The sequence below is a fragment of the Cololabis saira genome, chromosome 2 (genome assembly GCF_033807715.1).
Source record: "Cololabis saira isolate AMF1-May2022 chromosome 2, fColSai1.1, whole genome shotgun sequence".
NCBI lineage: Eukaryota > Metazoa > Chordata > Actinopteri > Beloniformes > Belonidae > Cololabis > Cololabis saira.
In genome coordinates this window covers 27961754-27983756 of record NC_084588.1, presented here as the reverse complement: position 1 = coordinate 27983756, position 22003 = coordinate 27961754, and the positions used below count along the sequence as shown (strand labels likewise).

Here is a 22003-nt window from a genome sequence, read left to right as displayed (position 1 = left end):
TGGAGAAAGGTGTCAGAGGTTGAGAGCAGAAGTACTTTCATTAAGGATAAGGTTGTCTGCTTGAAGTAGTTTGCTATATTTATGCATGACACAATAAAATGTTATGAAATGTTAAGAGTTTCTCCCACAAAGCAATGTTAGCATTAGCATCAAGCCAACCCATCTGTTACATAACGCTGGTTTCTTTTGGTGAACACCAGGGGGCATGCTCCATATTTCATAGGGATTAATGACAAGTGGAAACAAGGTGAAAAAAACAACCTGTTCTCAGCATCTATGAGCTCAATCCAAGTCACAAAGGAAACCCCAGTGCGGTATTGTGTGTCATCGTGTCCCCCACTTTTTTTTTTTTTTTTTTTTTACATAAGTAAATCACCAGTAAGACAAAATCAAATTAAAAGCCTGTGATATGTTAAAAAAAAATCTATTACACATTCACATCCACTAGAAATGAAGTATAAAAAAAAGAAAAAAAAGAAATGAAGTATAAACTGTTAGTGTATGATATAAAAGACCTGAAAAGACCATTTTATGTGTTTTTTGTTCATCTGTCCAGCATGTTTCAATAACTGCAACATCTACACGTTTATAGTACACAGTACAGCATATGTGTGTTTGCAACGACTTAATAGTACTCTATAGTTTCCTTAATTACGACCTGAGAGAAAGGCCAAAAACAGGGTTGAGGTAGATAACCATTATGCATCCTAGCAATTCTTGTTCATGATGACACAGAGAGAGAGGGAGGCCCCGTGATTGTTCAGCCACCCAACAACTGTCTCCCTCCCTCGACCAGCTCTCCGTCTGAGGTCGTCAGTGTTTAACGGGTACAAGTGTTCCTGAAGCACCTTAACTGGTCGGTGTTGACAGGAAGGACAGGGCTGAGCAGCTGTCCAGCTTTTGGGAAGAATTACAGCAGATAAGACAGCAACCATCTCATCTGTTCGGCACCAGAAGTGTAAAAGGCTACTGAATTGTTTAAAGATGAGGCAGGTGATGTGAAGGAACAAAAAGAGTAGTGCAGCAACATATATTCTGAGAAAGGTTAGAAATACACTGCTGTCGTCTGACATAATTAAACCGAATAATCTTTTTGGAAATGGCTCATTTGTAGTTGGTGTTTAAAAAAAAAAAAAAAAAAGGGATACTACTCTTTTATCTGTGTTCTTAAAGGAATAGTTGAGTGTTTTTCTGGTATAGATTAAGGTGAGAAAATCAATACTGCTCCCATCAGTATTTGTTACACATCTGTCTCAAATTGTTGGTTTTAAGCAGTGGGTTTTTTTCCACGGCTTAAACATGATTGATTAGTTTGCCTCAGAGGTGGTAGTAGGTGAATTTTGTTACTTTTACCTCCTTTAAATGTCAGAAAGGATCACCTACCGGTTCTATCATTTCATAATGGAAAAGGAGAAATCAAGAGAAGTATTGATCCTCTTTTCTCGATGCCAGAAACAAACAACATTTCTTTAAATATCAAGCTATTCCTTTAGGTCATTACAGAAATAGAAAAAAAAATTGAAGCATCAGTTTCTTACTTCCTATTTGTGTAAACACATTCAATCAATGAACTAAAATTCAAATATAAACAGATTTGAGTCAAGTACTATATGTGTATATGTCTCATTTAGCCTAAATAGTCCTGAAAATATTATTAGCAATGCAGTGTATCTCTAATAGCAATGTCATTCAACTACAAGTGGAAAAAATACAATGACCTTTAAAATAAAACATCTATAGTACAGACAACTAACAGCATAATTTACAAATATTATCAACATACTGTAAATCATGTTATCAATCTGTCAGTTTGCATGAGGTTCTGACGCTCTGCAAACATCGCAATCAACAACAGAAGGACTACCCGACTTCACAAGGGGGAAAAAAGAAAGGATCTCATTATGCAATAAACAAACATCAACAACAGCGACAACATTAACATTGTTAATTTGAGGTAGAACAATAATTTCAGCATTTGGAAGTGCTTTATGTTGGATGCTCGTTTTTTCCCATTTCATGTCAAATAAGCATGTCAAATAAGTGGAGAGACGATTCCTGACATCTGAGGTAGAGCGTCACCTGATCTTGTAGTTTTCCAGCCAGTCAGTTCCTCCATGCGTAAAATAAGTGTGAGCATAAGGGAAAGTTGTCTCCAAAAGCTTCCCACGACACATTCATTCCGGCTGAGGTAGGTTTTTGTGAACGCATCCAAGTCTAGTACCTGTATGAAGGCCGATACCGAACTAATTAAAGAAAAAAAATGCTGATATCGCTGAAACAAAGTCCTGAGAGAGAATATATTGAATCCCTGGAAGAAAACTGAGGTTTTCGGTGAGTAAGACGGTGGAGTCAATGGTGGGTGAGAGCCGGCAGCAGGAGTCTTTGACGTCCACGGAGATACGAGTAGAGATACGACCAACCATAACAGCTTTGACATATAGATGATAAAGATATGTGTATATCTATATATCTAAATATAGATACATATATTTATGAACTTGAAAATAAAGTCATTGTATAACAAGGACATTCTGGGGTCTCAATTCTCTGTGCTGCCAAACACCAGAAAATCAACAAAAAGACCAAAAATCTTTAAAGTTGTACATCTATCTAGAAACCTCTGGCCAAAAACACTCCAATTTACAGTCCTAGAGCTTCCAGAAACTCTCTTTGCACGAAAAGAAAAATTACTTAAAGGAATAAAAAATAAAACACTTGTCAACCTGAGTGAGAGGAAAGTCTAAGCGGCCACAAGAAAGGGTCATGTGAACGGGCCTTCATACATGGTGAGCTGCTCCTGCTGTAGGATGCTCCTGGAACGGCGTCTCTTTCTCCACCACAAACTCGTCCAGCGGTATTGTAGACAGCTGGGTGTCATTCAGCATGTAGGACTCGGACTGAAAACATAAGCAAATGGCAATCAGAAGACAGCGTATGATGACAATGATTCATTGAACATTGTGACCCTTGAGAGATTTTAGAGAGAAACAGGAAAGATGGCATGTTACCACAAGTTTCATAATCTCCATGACGTAAGTTGAATTCAATGTTGTGATTAGATGGCCATTAAGCAGCTATTTGTTGACTCGAATTGCGTGTGGTTTCACAGAGAATCAGTATAGTGGACAACAGCACAGAAAATGGCAACTGACTTTGTGGCATCTTTGAGTCATAAGGAACTGCTGCATTTAAATGTCATGCATATAATGCATACAAACTCTCCTCCACCATATGTGCAACCATATCAGGTCCAAGAACAAGTCTTCCAACTGAGCACGAGACACAACAACAAACCAGACTTCAGAGATCAGTCATGCTTGGGACGGTGTGGATTGCCTAATGTGAATGCATCCTAAAACTTTAACCAGGAAAACAGAGCTTTAAAGCAGCACAATGTAACTTTTCCACCTTAATATCATATTTCCAGAGTCATTGTGATGGTACATCAACTTCCAACAGGTTTAACACCTCTGTCATGGTCTGAGGGGTCTGTGTCGCCTTCACTGGCACTATGTAACTTTGAGGTGCATGGTAGGAACCCTGCCACACTACTGGTAAAGCATTACCGCTTTTGTCCAAAGGAGCCGCCAAACTCAACAAAAGCTGAAAGTTACTTTGTGCTGCTTTAAGCTTTCTTATATATTTTCAGTGGACATTTGACATATATTTGATTTGATTTCCTCCTCTAGCAGAACTTTATTTTTTTTAAGTCACTATCATACGCATACAGATGATCCGGATCTCTCACTCACCATGCTTGTATCTCGTGCGCTGGGTTGAGTGAAAAGTGTCTGGAGCTCATTGCTGCAGACCACTTTCTTCCCTGCAGCACCACCATTGACGTCCATGTCTCTCCTGGCAGCCCCTTTCAGCCCAGAAGACCTCTGAGACGAAGAGGACGATTCTATCCCTGCGCTGTGCCCCGCCTGGGGGGTGGCCTGAACCGTCTTACACATCATTAGCCTGGGGATTATAAGAACACACATGAAACAACTATCAGCTGTGTGAACAGATCAGGCAAATACTGAAAAAGTTGTTTTTTATTTTCTTAATTCAAAGGTGAACATGTTCATTCTTACCTTCCGCGGTAGCTGAATATGAGGAAGAGCACACAGAAGATAATACACGTCACTCCAATGTGAATCCCGATAATGATGCCTGTAGTTGAGCTTTTGCTATGTTCATCTTTCACGCAGTCACACGGACCATTCAGCACTGAGGAAATACAGCACATGTGTGAGCGAGGTGTTTAGACTGTACGAGCAGACTAAATTAAAAACAAGACATGACAGAATATACTTGGTGGGAAGCAATAAATGCACATAGATTTGTAAAGCAATCACCTGATTTCTCCAGTGTCTCACGGAGGGAAACAAATCTCACGGTGGCGTTCCCTTCGCCGTACTGGTTGTATGCAAGCAGCTTAATCTCATAGACCAGCGAAGAATCTGAACAAATGCCAAAACAGAAAGCAAGGTGACTTTACGAAGCATCTCTCAAGACAAATCACAACAACCTCATTTTCACTGTCGCTACTTTTAGCTCTTAGAAGAAAACAAATGCATTTTGGCATCTGTCAAAAACCTATGAATGCACTTTTGTTTTTCCAGCTGAGGAATAAACTTTTATTCAGGCAGGAGTGTTTTTAGTTTCTAAATTCGGTTTAATTAGGAAATATTAGTCAGTGACTTCCAACTAAGAACACTACCATTTTCTAATCTTTAACTTGGGTAAGGTTAGGCAGCCTACATGGTAAAAACTTGATGTAAATTGAGTTCCAACTTCCTACTTTAAAGGGTACAATGAATGCAGCATCATTCTGCAGCAAAGGGGGCGCAAAGCCAAGCAGAACATGCTCACTTGCGAACCGCAACTGGTTAATATGCTGTATCTTTAATCGCTCATCCAAAGTAAGTAGGCTTAAAGGAGTATGAGGCAGGATTGAGGCAGGATTTATGAAAAAAATCTGTATACATTTTAAGTTTTCTAGTAATAATGTCAGATGAAGCGTTCCAAACCAAAAAAGAATGAGCCCTCTAGTGTATCTCTCCTTTGCCTTGAACAGGCTGTGTGCTGCAAAATGTGCTGCAATTCGGGGGCCGAATTTCCCGCGCTGTCCTGCGGATGTGACGTCACATGACGCTGCATGCGCGTTCTCCCCGTTCTCCCGTGCCGGCTTCGCTGTTGGCTGCAGTACCCCCGACGGCCGTCGTGGCGAAGGGTGGCGCTAATGAGTCTCATTTCTTAATAGGAGCCTCATGCTCCTTTAAAGTTGTAACTATACTAGCAAGATGTGAAAAAATCAACAACCAAGAGTCTGGATGCAGTTTATGGTGTCCAAAAGACTCAGACTTTGGAAAGATAGGCATCCAACAGATATCACAAAAGTAGTTGAAAATTTTGCAAATAATATGAAATATATCGGCCCATGTAACCGAAATTCTTTATCAATGGTGTCAATTAAAAGTCACTTTTAATTCTAAATTTGATATATTTAACTGAGCAAACTGAACACAAACAAATCTGAGAAATAAAAAAGGAGAAATGGCAAAGAACTTTAGTGAAACAGTCAGGTGATGTCTCACCGAGCTGAGAGATGCTGTACTGGGTGACGTTGCCAGGGAAGTTGATGGGACCCGTGAACAAAGGTGTGTGTGCCCTTCTGTAGTACAGTCTGAAGCCTTGATGTTGGCCCATCTTGGGGGAGGATTCCCACATTACTTGTACAACACTGCTGTTCAACACCTTTGTCAAGAGAGATGGAGGAGCCGGCACTGCGACGCAATTAACATAAAAAAGTCAATTAAATTGGTGCAGCAGCACGGCAGTAGCAGCAGCTGGTAAAGTATGATATTAAATATCATTAGTAACGTTTAATAACTGGACTGTAAAACAGGATTTACAAGCAATGCAACTTTTTGATTAGATTTGACACAAAATAAAATCATTTTGTATTATTCACTTATGTTCATATTCTTTGTAATCTGCATTAAACATATATTGAAATTATATTAAAAAGTTAAAAAAACAAAAGCAACCCCAGTCTGATCAAATAACTCAAATAACTTGATTAGACCAATTACAGCAGTAATACTGCAGTAATTGGTCTAATCGACTGCTCTCTGCCTCAGTAAAATGTGTTTTTATGGGTGAAAGATAAGCATTATGAATGAGTGTGCGTAACGGTTCCTAACTCACCCTCCCCACGTGAGCTTTCTGTGACACTGTCAGATGCTTTGCTGGCTCCATGGGAGGTGTAGGCTTTTACGTAGAAGGTGTAATTGGTGGAGGGCTCAAGATCACGGATGACCTGCTGCAGCGTCACCTTACTGACAGCCTCCTCGTACTCCATGTCCACCGGGTCTGAAGGAGGAATGACAATGAAAAGAGTCAGGGACGGACGCAAGGACAAAAATGCGAGAGGAGAGGACGGGTGAAAGGAACGGCAGGCATTAAAATGATAAAATTATATGAAGAGAGGAAAACGATAAACACAATCTGTTCTTGTCATTATTTGTGGTTATTGCCCATTTCATTGGTTTTATCAATGCTGTGCCGCTAGTTAATAGTTAATGTAATAAGGCCCCTGGAGCCTGAATAAGAATGGCTGCATGAATCGCAGGGGTGGAGAGAGGGGAGAGCAGGGAGTTATACTGAACATGTTAAAGGATTTTATTGCTTTTAATTCAGAGACACCCAGCCATAACTACGATTTACCTCCAACCCTCAATCCATTGGGCCGTGCCATTTTTGGGTAATTACAGCTGGGTAAATCCGGTTGGTTGGCCCCACAGGGCTCTTAATTATCCATCACTGAGAGGTAGAAGGAGATCGGCTGGCACTTCAAAGTTGCCCAAAGCTGTGAATAAACTCAATGCACATGCACAAACTAGAATGCACATGTGAGAGCCTTATACCTCATAGTAGTCCACACTTATAGCACACACGGGAAAAAAAACATCCTTTTTTATATTCATGTGTCGAGTGGACGGTTGGGATTTGTATAAAGCAAAGGATAGATATTTAAGCCTTATTTATATCTGACATTGACATGTGTCCTGGGTGATCTGATAACAAATGGAGAGCTGTAAGTGCGTCAGCTTACCCTTGGCATTAAAATGCATCTCCATACACATTTCCAGTCCCTGCTGGTAACTGGATCTCACTTTCCTGCTCTATATGCAAATGAGCACATGAACTACGCCACATGCAACCAGCTCTGGACATAAGTGGCAGGACTACATTTTATCCAGTCACTTAGGCAACATTTTATGGATCAACATTTTTCAGATCTGCCTAAGTAATAGCACCAGTGGCATTTTGACAAACATTTTAATGATTTAATGATTATTTGATACATTATTTCATACATTTGATATAAAAGACATGTGAATGAGTAAGTAAGTAAGAAAATGAGACACACTATACATTTAAAAGAAATGTGTTTCCAGTTCTGGAAAGCCCTGTGTGCATGTATGCGTGTAAATCTGATGATTTAACACACACAAGCTGATGCTTTTAAATTCCCTGCAGTCTTCGTAAGCCTTCTACTCCTATTTCACGCTCACTTTGTTGTTTGGTTTAATTAGTTAAATCTGTCAAATTTGATTATATTCAAAACTTCCATGGCGTAAAAGTAGTGAGACAGACTACATTTATTTGACAGATGCTTTTGTCCAAAACAAATTCATTCTGCAGAACCTGGAATAAAACATACCTTTCATGAGACTACATGTTTACACCTGGCATTCATCCATCCATCCATTATCTATACCCGCTATATCCTTTGCAGGGTCACGGGGGTCTGCTGGAGCCTATCCCAGCTACTCTCAGGTGAGAGGCAGGGGTTCACCCTGGACAGGTCGCCAGTCCATCGCAGGGCCACATATATATAAACAGACAACCAGATACACTCACACCTACGGGCAATTTAGAATCATCAATGAACCTAGTATGTTTTTGGACTGTGGGAGGAAGCCGGAGTACCTGGAGGGAACCCACGCGAGCACGGGGAGAACATGCAAACTCCACACAAGGAGACCCCAGCCGGGGAGTCGAACCAGGAAGCCTCTTGCTGTGAGGCAACAGTGCTAACCACCAAGCCACCGTGCTGCCTACACCTGGCATTAATATCCTTAATTTATGATCCAAGAAGAAGAGAGCCTGACGATTACTCGGCTCACTGTGTTCAAGTTTCTGTTACCACTAGAATTGCTCAAAACCTAAATATTGTGAAGAAAACATGTAATGGAAACACTTTGAATTCGAAAAAACTCTCTAATGTCACGAAGACCTTTTAAGCTTTCATGAGGTGTTTTTTTAGTGGATATTCCAGTTTAGCACAAAAGTTTAATAGAAACACTTTCTTCCCCTTTTTTGATCCAAAGCCATCAAAACATAGTTACCAGCTGTTTTTGGCCCAGTTAATACGACTACTACTACTACTACTACTGTAATTTAGCAGACACTTTTATCCAAAGGGACTTACATCTGAGACACACACACCATGGAGCAATTAGGGTTAAGAGCCTTGCTCAGGGGCCCAAGGTGGTTCATCTTGGTTGCCATTCTGGGGCTTGAACCCAGACCCAAGCCCACCTCTAGACTATCACCCACCACACTACTCAATCATTATGCATTATTTCATTACTAAAGGGCTTTAGCTTTGAATGATCAATTGAATGATCATCCTCTGTCTTCATTATCTGTTGACTGTTGACACAACAGCAGTAGCAGTAGCTGCAATAATTTGACCAAAACTAAAGATGTTTCTGTCGATCCCCTTCGAAGTCGAAATCATCTTCTTCTTTGTTTTGAAAGAGGCCTTACAGGACGAGATTGTAGGGCCATTACGCTCGTAAAAAGAAAAACACAGTTCAATGGAAACACTGGCCCCCTGCAGCAGTCTTTGTCCCAATTTTTAGAATTGTTGCTTTTGCTTTGTGAAAAAGAGTAATGGAGATCCACCTTCTGACAAATTCATGAAACCTGCCTCACCAATTTTAGATAAAAGCTGTTTTGAATAGAATCAAATTTGATCAATTTAACTAATTAAACTATTGACATATTTTTTACATCAGAATATGGCTGCACGATTAATCGTTAAAAAATCGCGATCTCGATTCATGCTTGAACGCAATCTCATTTCCAAATGACGACGATTTAAATTTTTTTTTTTTTTTTTGGATGTTTATTGTTTTTATGTTCAATGTCAGCTGTTACAAAGTTGATGCCAGTCTTTTATCAGGCACCATCATATTTTTTGTAACGTTTACCTTTTGTATCGGCAGCTTCTTAATAGCAGCAAAAGGCAATGGGGGGTTCATCCCAGAGGAATAATTTGTTGCCTCAGAACTACAGGATCTGTTACAAGTCCCCTTTCTGAAAGGGTGTTCAACTCAGGGAGGAACAAATATTGTTCAAAATTGTTATTATTGTTTAAATTATTCAAAGGTTTGTGTAAAGAAGACAAGAGATGTTTATTGTTATTATATTTTTGTTCAGCTGTTGCAAAGTTAAAGTAATAAGTGCAATAAATTTTGTATTTGAAAAAAATCGTGAGAGAATCGTGATCTCAATTCTAAGCAAAAAAATCGTGATTCTCATTTTGTCCAGAATCGTGCAGCCCTACATCAGAATCAGAATCAGAATCAGAATACTTTATTAATCCCAAAGGGCAATTCATTTATACAGTCGGCCTGTCCATAGCAACAACACACAATACACAAAACGGGCAACATCCACGACCACATCAGCAACAACAACCACAACCAGTGACAGCACAGCAGAGCAGAATGCAAATACTTTATGGTTCACAGTCGTTCATAGCAAGAAAACTTAAGTTTCATTTTGCATTTAGCAGCCTTATGGCAGACGGAACAAAAGAATCCGCATAGCGGTTAGTTTTCCGCAACGGCACATAATACCGCCGACCTGAGGGCATAATTACGAAGCGGTTGGCCAGAGCATGATCAGGGTGGGAGAGTATCTTGTCTGCTTTCTGCACCACCCGTGCTTTCCAAAGAGAGCAGAGGTCCTTCAGCTGGACTCCAGTAATTTTAGAGCAAACCCTAACGATGTCGTTCAGACACTTCTTGTTTTTCATGGATAGACCACCAAAAGTTGAAGACTGTTTACTATGATATAGTAAACAGTTTTTACTGCAACTTATTCTGATGTCATCCATTTCAGGAGGATACAAATCTTCCGTTCAGCACCCACCTGAGGTCTTGCGAATGTGGAGCACATAACCGATGATGTCCTGAGTGTTCTGATCTGGCTCTCTCCAAGACAGTCGGATGGTGGTGGGCGAGAGGGCTTCGGCCGCCACATGAGTGGGCACCCCGGGCAGTCCATCAACCCACAGCACGGTGAGACGGGCACTGGCCTGCGTGGAGCCGGCGCTGTTCTCAGCGATGCACTGGTAGATCGCCTCATCATCCCGGCTGATGCTATTTACCGTCAGAGTGCTGTGGAAAGAGGGGGAGGAGGTAAATGAAATGGGAAACTGGGAAGCTGAGTTTCTGGACCATAAATACTGGTTCTGTAACTTGCAATTAGTGAATAAGCAGGGGAACACTGTATGATTCCCAGACTCATATTATTTCAGTGTGTAATAATAAAGCATTGTACAATGATGATTCCAAGTAACTGGATCAATGCTGATTCGTGCCATTTTTGATGGATAAATAAATCATGTTGGGCGACATGTGTACACATTTCTGAGTGAATCTGAATCCAGACCACTGATGTTTGAACCATTTAAATCTATCATGATGATGTAACGCCGACGATGGCAGAATGTCATCCAGCCTTGTGGAATGACTCACAGGTGGCGGGTGAGAGGTGAAGGGTTATAGCACTTTACATCCAAAAAGGACACGCTCAGGAGAATTTGGTTGTCAACTACTGGAGAAAATACTAAAGATTAATGACTATGATTTTAAAAACAATATCATTCAGTGAATTCTTTGAAATTTTATATGGTTTTTGAAATACTGGAGTCTTCAACAGCATCAAAACCAAGTATTTTGTCTTTTTATCTGAGAATTAAATTTAATTTGCTAGTTTTAGACATTGTCTGAAATACAGTAACTGCTGAAACAAGCTTGCTCAGAAAGGGAGAGGATCTACCACGAATGATGAATGTGACATTATGGTTGTCAAGCGCACAAAGCAGTGTGCTCTGCTGTGTGAGAGCAAAGAGATTTATGGCATGTATTCACATCCGACGGACAAAATCTAAAGAAGATCCCAACTGCAAAGCACATACATTCAAACAGATTCATCTCACGGCGAAGCTCCCCGGGGGAATCAATAAATCTATTTCAGGTTTTGAATAAAAAAAAAGTAAATTGCTTGCATCAGTAAAACCTTCATGCATGTATATGAACTCAGATTCCAGTGGACAACAGCACACACACACACACACACACACACACACACACACCCCTATCGCACCTAAGCTACACGCTGATCTCTGTCCTCATCTTTCTATCTTTGCTTCTTCCCTCCCACCTGGCCCCTTTTTGTCCGAGCAATAGCGTTGTAAAAGGTGAAGACAGCATTGTATAAATGTTTGTATGTGCATATGTGTGCATGCTGAGTAGGTGTTTTAAGACAAGAATACACTATCGGCTTCTCACAGTATGCTCCTCCTAAGGCAAAAGAAAGAAAAAAACGCTGAACACGAGAAGAAGTCCTGTGGTGTAAAGACTGTCTCAATGCCAAGGCCACTTCTTTTTCTTTTTGCATAATATATACCTGGATGAAACTTGCAACTCCAACATATATATATATATATATATATATATATATATATATATATATATATATATATATATATATATATATATATACATATACATATATATATATATATATATACAGAGTTAGATCTCTATCAAATTCAAATCATAATTCTTGAGAAAATTAAAATACTTTCTTAAATAATAAGTAAACTGGCTTCTGTTCAACATCCCAGTTCAACATCTCATACAGCAAGTTGTTAATCTGTCCACTGTTGTCCAGAAGAGCCAAATGTCATCTCACTTTGATTGACAGGATGTATCCTCACCGCGTTAAGTGAACTTTTAACAAGATTTGGTCACAGTCCACTGACGAAAAGCAAGCAATTTATTGGAAGAAGAGTCTTCACTTCCTGAACCTGATATCACATGAGGAAAGTGAGATGTCAGGACTCAAAAGCACTGACTTCAGGATGGTTTGTACTCGCAAGGGGAAGTTGTGTGGACAGGTCTTCTGGGTCAGCAGGTAGGATAAAGGATTGAATCACTATTTCCTGTTTACAAAATTGATGTGCTCAGGCAAAGAAATGTACGTATCTAATCTCAGGCAGAATAGGCTGCAAGTCAGAGGAGTGATTATTCTCCAGGTGGATTCAATCTGGATAGTTATCAGGTCAAAGGGACCCGCTGTTTTTCAACTTCTCTGAGCCAATCTCACCTCTGACCCCTGAGGCGGCAGCAGTCACCAGTCCTCAGCTCGCTGGCCAACCATCACATTTCTGACAGCCTTTCATATCAGAGATGGATGGAGTGTTTGCAGCCAGGCAGCCTGATCAGACGCCACAGATGCAGGAAAGAGGCCCCTCGGGGAAGCACGACCCAGAGCTTCCAGGGCTGCAGGGGCCCCCTGAGTGTGTGAAGGAACGACACAGGAGTTTCCCAACACTTTGGCACAGTGTTCAAAAGCATGTGTACACATTAACACACACATGCACTGGTACACTGACAAACACACCGGTCACATACTGTTCAATACATGTGGACTGGACCAGCCAACACCTTTAAATCTTAAAGCTTTATTAGATTTGACAGTTTAGAGAATATCGGAGTATTGGAAAAAGTTGGACAGAGAAAAGTATTTTGTTCCCATAACTTTGACATAAAGATTGCTTGATTAAGATTGTTTCTTGTTCCTCTGCCTCGAAACATCAAACATGCTCGACATAAGGAAGGTACAGGTTTTGGTTGTTGAATCAATTATTGTTCAATTAATCAAAGATCAGGGCGCCTGACAGCTCAACTGGTTGAGGTTGCTCCATGTGCTGCAGCTACAGGTTTGATTTCCCACTGTTCCCACTCCGCACACTTTCAATAAATTACACTAAACTCATAATAAGTATATTAATATTATTATCATTAATATTAATAATAATAACAATACTTATAATATATATATGATAATAATAATCATCATCATCCTAATGATGATCAAAGGCTTACTAAATGCAATCTTTTGAGTTGTCAATAGTTTTATTTATTGAAAAAAGAAGAAAATAATCTCCAATCCTAAAACGTGCTGTCCTGTCCTGGTTGCTTCACTAACCACGGTATCATCGTGGCGATTACAGATAGTACAAAAAAAATCCACCTCCCTAGAGTTGTCATGGGAAATCAAACAACTACGATCAAAATGGTATTTTGAACCAGGCTGTTGATGTGTTTATTTCTGCTCTAAAGTTGGACATTTTAAAATGGGAGCCGGTGGAGATTGACTCACTTGTGGAGAAAGCCTCAAGCGGTCAGTTAGGGAACTGCAACAACACTTAATTCTGCATGAGCCTCAACACGGAGGTAGGTTAGTGCCTGAGCTTGTTTCAATTTAACTTTTGGAGAAAAAATAAATAAAAAATGTTTGTAGCATATTTGATATACAGGACGATGGTGGCAGTTTAATGATGACAACAATGTGTGTTTGTTTTTTTACTTGTATTAAGAGTATTAAGAGTATCAAATGAGACACATTTTCCATTATAGGATAAAAGCAGAATAAAGGAGCTTTTACCATTTTTAGCTTAGAGGGTCTAAGATTTACTTTTGATCAGTCTCTTGTTGAGTCACCTTGTCATTTTCTCTTCTGTTGTTATTGTCTTAGTTGTTTCTGCCAGGATGTCACTCAAAGAGCTAGTTTCATCATTACTGATGTCTGACAGTTTCTGTACAGTTTCAATAAAGGCAACAAAAAGCCTGTAAAGGGAGGACAACTGCGCAGTATTCCTTAAAAAAATACTGTGGTTATTTTTTGTGGATAACAGGGAAAGGAGACCACAAGAGCTAGACAACGCTTCCTAAAAGCAATCAGAGTTTCCCTCAAATGAAATTAAAATCAGTATTGTAGTGCTGCTTTTAAAGACAGTTTCAGTCACATACTTTTACAAAAGACAATGTGCATTAATGTTTTCAAGCAGACTATGGATCTATACAATGTGTTAGGAGAAAAAAAAAGGTCTGAGTGACAGAGAAGAAAAGATGTGGGCGGTGTACGTCTGGAATTTGTGCTGTTTGCTCGTCTCCAACTCCTGAAACATGCTGTCCTGTCCTGACAGGTTGACACCATCATTTACTCATCAGTTCGAGGTCATTTCACAGATTGACAGATAAGGCTGTGGGCCAGAGGAATGGCTGACAGTGGGCTTTCGGGTCTGTTGTTCAGCTGCTATACGACTATGTTTACTCTCTGTTGTTTCTGGGTAGCGCCCCATCAAAAGCCAGCAGGGCCATTCTGGATCCAGCGAGAGCTGAAGAGAAGAAAATATGGGAACAAAGAGAAAACAGGAGGAAGAGGTGGGGAACGGGGAGGAGAGGAGCGGTGAGCTGTCTGTGGATTCAGAGGAGGGAAGGGCCCAGGGATATGACTGATTACAGACAGGTCAAAGTTCAAGGCCAATGCCCAGACCCCAGCGCCTGCAGGGGGGGGAAGAAGGAATATGTGGGGCACAGAGAGGGGGCCACATACAAAAAAACGCATGTTCTTGCTGAAAGAATGGAAAAAAACTAATACATAGAAGGGAGAAAACACCCTTTGAAACAAATCTACTACAAATTCTCAGGTTCTTGTGATAACTTTCCCCCCACAGACTTTTGCTATTAATTACAGAACACACGGCGCCACTCAAACACTCACTTGGAGCTTTTTTCTTTCATCTTTTTCCGTTGTCAGCAACGGTGTCTCTAAACACACTATGGGCTAGCTTCCAATTTCACGATTGTTAGACTGTTTGATGTGAGATCACAGCTTGAACATACAAGATGATCAGACATTCCAGTTTCAGACTGAAGCACAAGCTCTTACGGAGGCTTCAGTTAACATGTTTCACAGGAACCTGGTCAGCAACGGCTTATAAATACTGGTCTTTCATTGGAGTGGGTTTATTTGTCCTCGGGAGTCTTGGGTGTCAATATCTTTAGATATCAGACTCTGACTCACCTTCACCATGAGCAATAACGTCGGTTATAGAGGAAGCCAATCAGCTCTTCTCTGACATCAATGCATCTTATGCAGGATTTTAAGTAATTGTGTCCTCTGTGCATGTGAATGAGGAGTAAAGGGCAACACACTTGTGTATTTTTAACTTTGACTGTGTGACTAAGGGTGGATGCGAAATGAACGGCATATACCAAGGGGTTATTTGCGCACATACAGGCTCACTTGCTACTTGATTTCTGATTAATGTGCGTGCAAACGTGCATGTGAATGAAATGTGTAATCGATCGCCCTTCCTTCCCTTGTCCAATCTGTGCTTCAAGGTCAGTGTCATGAGACACAGTTCAGGAGAGAAGACGTTACAGTTGTCTTTTTTTTAAAAATAAACACATATCAATTCCACCCACACAATTAAAATGTCTTAGATACACACAGACCGATAGATGGACAGATGTTCTACACAAAGAGCGGGATAATTGTGGTGCCTGGAGCTATGGAATTCATTTGCATATTACGTTTGTTTTGGTTGGTTCAGATGGTATGTCGATCTCTGCTGCAATAGAAAACACTTCACTTGGCTTTTTCATTAACACTCATTTCACCATAAACTCCCTAATAACAACAGTTTTATAGAAGCTGCCCAAAGCTTGGTGGGAAAGCAAACATGGTAGCAAATACTTTTGACTTCTCCAGTAATGAAAGCAATGAAGGGCTGATAAACAAGCGGACAAAATCACTGGTTATGTGCACATATTTTACTACAACTACAGTTGTCAACTTTTGCGATAAACAAACAAACACAACATACTTGTTATGCAAAGATTTTGAATATATGTTCTTGTTTTAGGGACAAGTTTGATGAAATATTTTGATACATGACGAAAAATCATTTGGTAGATGGTGCAATTCTATCTTTTATAGTCAAAGAAAACAAATAACTTCTATAATGTCAGAGGCTGCAAAATCTTTAATCCCACACAGACATAGGATACCGAGTTTAGATTGTTTTTTGCACTGTTTTTCAATTTAATTCTATTAAAAATACCTAATTAAACCCAGAAGGCAAATGAATCATTGTAGTCATGATTCAAGTCTCTTTTTGTTTTATTTAAAGTCATACTTTATGTCCCTTTTGGAGGAAGAGCCTTCAACATTTTCTGAATGTTTTTCAGGAATTTCCAGGAAAAAACCCCCAAACAAAATATACTAAGAATATCATTAACATTTTTCATCATTAAATATCAAATATGATTTCCTAAGGACTTGAAAACACACAAAAAACGCTGATATGAACCTTCACTGAAGATACTTACTTATTTATATTACCGAGGTAAAAGTATAAATCGCAGCCAACTGATATGAAAGATGCACAATTTCCCTTTAAATCTATTGGTAAATTCAAGAAAACAGCCTACATTATGGTCACGCTTTCAGCAAACACTTCAAAGTAACTAGTATTTCAATATAAGTATTTTACGGTTTTTACTTGACTAAGGTTATTAAAACAAATTAAGTATATCTAATTAGCTCCCAATTTTTTTTGCTTTCAGGAAACGTGATGTAAAATCGTTTCATTTCTATGTGTAAACATCGTTAGCATAAAGTAAGATCAGCTCCTTGAAGCAGACCACGAAACGGCTCCACACGTGTGACACAATAGCAAACTGCGATAATGGATGGCACTTTAACATGTTTTATCTACTCCGTTGAGCAGTTCAGCTACACTGTACACATTATTAAGAAGCACTTCAAATGGCTTTGTTCTCTAAATGGCTGATTGCATTTCCTGGTCAACCAGTTGAGTTTAAGAGCTCATTAGCTAATGGTAAATCTCTTGCTGAGGTCTGCCTCCATAACCACTCACAGAGCGTAGTTTGTGGTGCGTGAGATTCATATTATAGCAGGTCATATGTGATGGTGGCAAGTGGAAATGATGCAGCGCTCCGAATACTCTCTTCCTGTAGACAAATCATTTATCTTGTGAGCACTGAATTTTTTTCTCTTTTTTATTCTACATCTTGGCTTCTCTCTGTTAGTCCCTCTGTCTGGCTTATACAGACTGGTGGATGCGAGTGGGTGTGGTGAAGTAAAAGTGAGCAATCGATGTGTCTGCATCCTTTCACATCCTGCAGTGGAGGGCAAGTAGTGATTTTTATTTTCATCATATTTTATTTTCGACACTCTTTATAATCTTTATAACTCTTTTATAATAACATGGATAACTTGCAACTCTCACTGGAGAGGCTGTCAGTCGAATGTGAAGCAGCTGGACTGAGAATCAACGCCTCTAAATCCGAGACCATGGTCCTCTTTCGAAAAAGGGTGGATTGCCCTCTCCAGGGATCAGGGATCAAATCCCCCAATTGGAGGAGTTGTTGTATCTCGGGGTCTTCTTCACGAGTGAGGAAGAATTGAGCGGGAGATCAAGTGGATCGGTGCGTCCGTGTCTGTCAAGCTCTCAATTTACCATTTGGCCAACGTTCATACCCTCACATATGGTCACGAGGTGTGGGGAACGACCGAAAGAATGAGAGTGTCGGGGCTCTCCCTCAGAGATAGAGGGAGAAGCTTGGTCATCCGAGAGGGGCTCAGAGTAAAGCCGCTACTCCTCCATATCCTGAAGAGTCAGATAAGGTGGCTGGTATCTGGTGAGAATGCCTCCTGTATGCCTCCCTGGTGAGGTCTACTGGGTTACTGTCCCACTGGGAGGAAACCCCTGGGAAGATCCAAGACAGACAGGAGGGACTATGTCTCTTAGCTGGCCTGGGAACGCTTTGGGATACCTGCAGATGATGAGCCGGAGGAAGTAGCCGGGGAGAAAGGAAGTCTGGACTTCCCTGCTCAGGCTACTGCCCCCACAACCTGACTCTGGATAAGTGGAAGTAGATGGATGGATGGATAACTTGGAAAACTGAACCTTGACATTGCAATAATCTATGACAGGATTTCGTGAAAACGGGCACGGCGCCAGGATTTTTTCTCTCCCGGTGCTAAGGGGGAGCCTGACTGATACGTGCGGGTGCTAAGAAAATTATTGATTTTCACGACTTTAGTTACTTCATAACTTGTCGCTTTCTTCCAGTTCTGGTAGCCGTTGTGGGTAAATGGTGCCTTCTCTCCATGGTTTCCTGGACATTGAAAGTGGCGGCATGCAAAGCAGAAAACACGGCCCTTTGAAATAGAATATTCCAGCCATTTGTAATCCTCATACCATCTACGATTGAAGAAGCGATCCTGCTGTCCAACTTTCGTGGCTGGATAACGCCGTAGAAGAGGTCGCCTTGGTTCATCAACAGTAGAGATGGGCGGTATGGACTAAAAAATGTATCACGATAATTTCTGGCATTTATCCCGATAACAATAAAAATGACGATAACAAAAATACCAATTCAACTCCTCCTTTGTAACTATAAATCTATCTTGCTCTCAGATCAGCCATGTTTGTTACACAAAAATGTCATCAATGGGAATTTATCCTTCTTTCTTTCTTTCTTTCTTTCTTTCTTTCTTTCTTTCTTTCTTTCTTTCTTTCTTTCTTTCTTTCTTTCTTTCTTTCTTTCTTTCTTTCTTTCTTTCTTTCTTTCTTTCTTTCTTTCTTTCCTTCTGGCTCATATCCTTCCTTCCTTCCTTCCTTCTTTCCTTCCTTCCTTCCTTCCTTCCTTCCTTCCTTCCTTCCTTCCTTCCTTCCTTCCTTCCTTCCTTCCTTCCTTCCTTCCTTCCTTCCTTCCTTCCTTCCTTCCTTCCATCCTTCCTTCCTGTACGTTGTGCGTGGATTTAATGCAAAACCATAAATCAGCTTTACACAAAAACGTCATCAATGGGAATAATTTATCGTTTTTACCGCGAGATGACAAATTTTTTGGACGGTTTATCGTGAACGGTAAAATATTGCCCATTCTTAATCAACAGGTGACTGGGTCACGTCAGAGGGCGCGGTGTCTGTGTCAGCAGTGCAGCTAACGGGGGCTGCAGAGCAGCGAGCAGCAAAGGACTGCAGTCTGTCATTCTTGTAGAGCCCATCCAATATAAAGTTTGCTCACATCCCCAGGCACAAATAAACTGAGGCTCAGGTCTGTGCTGGCATGAGTTCCTGATGCTGGAGTGCTGAAAGGTTCAGGGAGCAGCAACGCTGAGAAACTGAACATGTGATAATACCGATGAGGAGGTCAAGGCTGGAGTCATTTATATTGACATTCATATTACCTCCATTACCTGCGTCCAGCTTTGTAAGGATCAATTGTGCTGTGTGATGGTTTCAAAAGAAAAATGGCCTGGCTTTGTAACATGTGAGGACACTTCATGTATAAATGTTTTTTTCTTGTGAGGCTGCTGCTTTCAGCTGTGACACCTGTGGACATCAGGGATTCATTTTAACTTTTTTTCTACTTGAAGTTGCCTTAGATAACATGTTTTCAACATGTGCAGTAGCATGGCATCTGCTGATACAAATTCTCCTTCATCCAAATTTCTGAGAAATACGAAAATACATCTTTGCACCCTTTACATTTTTAAACTCTTAATACTTATCATATGCTGCAATCACTCACAAACATGTTAAGCGTTTGTGCTTCTTCAGCAGTTTGTGTTTTTGTGTTGTTTATCCTCTGTACGCTGAGAGCAAGTCCAGTGCAGTAGGAAAGTTGATTCAAATTTTTTTCTTGGAGTTCTGCATCGCTTATGGGTTTTCTGTGTATGCACAGTTGGAACCCTGTGGGCATAATGGCGCCCACACAGAGCCTTGAATACCGCCCAGATTAGATCCATGTAACCCGGACCCCAACAGACCCTTGTACACTCATGGATGCTGAAAAGTATAACACTGGCAATGCCATCAACATGTCAAGAAGTTTTCAAGAATTGATTTTTCTCCAATTTCCATGCAGTTTCTCTGGAAAAAAGTGGTCAGTTTGTGTTTAACACAGAGAGTTTTGGCTGTTGAACACATCTAATGATGGTGAAAAAATGCAATGTGCTCCGAAACTGCCAAATGTTGTATTTACTTTTATTGATTTATCTGTCCTTTATTGGTGCATAAAGCAACATGTGAATACCAGACAGTCTTGATTTTATTCTTTTTACCTGTTGTTGTTCCTGAGTTTGACATTCCCTCCTGTCTCCAGAACCTGTCCGTTCTTCAGCCAGGTCAGCTGTGGTTCAGGCTCACCTCGAGCTTGGCACGTGAAGATGGCGTTGGTGCCGACTGGTCGGGCGATGGACTGTGGAGGCTGAACAAACTCGGCTGGAGCTGAAGGAGATGGAAACGGAGAATATGATTAGGAAAGAAATGATAAGCATTCTTCAGCGTTTTTCTGTAGTCATTTTGATTGCTTGCTTTTTGCCTCATATACATATATATATATATATATATATATATATATATATATATATATATATATATATATATATATGTATATATATATATATATACATATATATAAATACATTTATATTTATATATACATAATGTATTGCATTTGAATTCAGAGCACAACCCAGTCATAACAGAAAACCATTGTATTTGACGAGCAGGAAGTGAGAAACTGTGTATCCCTCAACATACCGCTGGGGAAACAGCCAGCAACTAGGTGCATGATTTGTAAGAGTGAAAGTCACACGTTTTGAAGTAGAACAAAATACAATTTCTAACAACGTGCTTGAAACATGATACCTTCTTTGAAGACTGTACTTCATGCAGAACCTTCTTACAGTCATAATTAAGCACAGTGGGGCATCAAGGTGTTGGGAGCTACTGGTGCTACTAATACTGTACCTACTAGCAAAATGTTCGCCACAAAAGTCAGTATAAGACACATACAACGTTGGATTTTTAGAACATTTAGAATAGCAAACAAGCCATTATTTATTTTGTTAACGGTTTCTGTATTCTGGATAGAAACCTGATTCAAACAAATATAATTTTTATTGTTTTACATTCAATGTGAAAATTAGAGAACAAGTATTAAAATGTTTTCTAGCCTCATTGTCCGTCTCTTGTTACGGTGGAGATCAGATCAGGGATAAATTGATTTGCACCTGATCATCAGCACCAGTCACCCACCATCTCCTCTCATGAATGTATTGTTTTGCCTCTTACGATTTGACTCTTCATTCAGTCTTTGTACCTCTCCTTCCCTGTTTTACACTTACAAAAGACTAAAAATCAAGGCTTCTTGTTTTCTTCTGCAGAAGTCCTTCTGTTGATACGTTATGTTTTACGAGTGCTCTCGTCTGCAATAATCAGGAGTTGGAGTCTTTGACCGCAGGACTTCTTTTCTGAATTTATAGTCATTGAAAACTCTCACATTCATAGAGGTGTCAAGTGGCTTATTTCCACAGACTAATGGATCAAATGCTCAAGGGCAAAAGGCAACATTTTTCTTTCAGATGGAAACAAACCTATTACACATTTTTATCTGGAGTTAATGGTACACTTACGTGTTCACAAATCCATAACAAAACCAAAAGACATTGACACGTAATTAACATCCATGGCTTCTCGTCATTGTTCCTGCAAAGGTAAGAGTTTGTCTCAGATTTGACAGGCTGATTAAATGAAATATTGATTAAGATCAATACCTGTATGAGCAGAAGCAAAGTGTGGTTTATCTGATCAATATGTGACTAAAGTAGAAGCTGGATCTGTTTCCTGCCACAGCGCCACCTAACATCTGCTCTTCTTCTTTTTCTCAAAACCATTTTTCTTTCCGAGTGACCATCAAAGGCTTTCAAAGTAAGAACTACAATATTGTGAAGAGTAGAGAGAACAAAATAAAAC

The 22003-nt window shown here is 40.1% G+C and overlaps 1 protein-coding gene across 1 annotated transcript in view; it reads right to left on the bottom strand.

Annotated features, from left to right (window-relative positions):
* Positions 1–1130: 1130 nt before the first annotated feature.
* Positions 1131–22003, bottom strand: part of igdcc3 (immunoglobulin superfamily, DCC subclass, member 3) — a 59584-nt gene continuing 38711 nt past the window's right edge. Inside the window, exons 7-14 of the mRNA XM_061742299.1 lie at positions 20308–20473; positions 10222–10469; positions 6199–6363; positions 5586–5774; positions 4344–4448; positions 4080–4215; positions 3753–3963; positions 1131–2897 (exon numbers count right to left, since the gene is read on the bottom strand). Coding sequence (XP_061598283.1) covers positions 2778–2897; positions 3753–3963; positions 4080–4215; positions 4344–4448; positions 5586–5774; positions 6199–6363; positions 10222–10469; positions 20308–20473 — 1340 coding nt within the window. The 3' untranslated portion in view covers positions 1131–2777. The remainder of the gene's footprint in view (positions 2898–3752; positions 3964–4079; positions 4216–4343; positions 4449–5585; positions 5775–6198; positions 6364–10221; positions 10470–20307; positions 20474–22003) is intronic.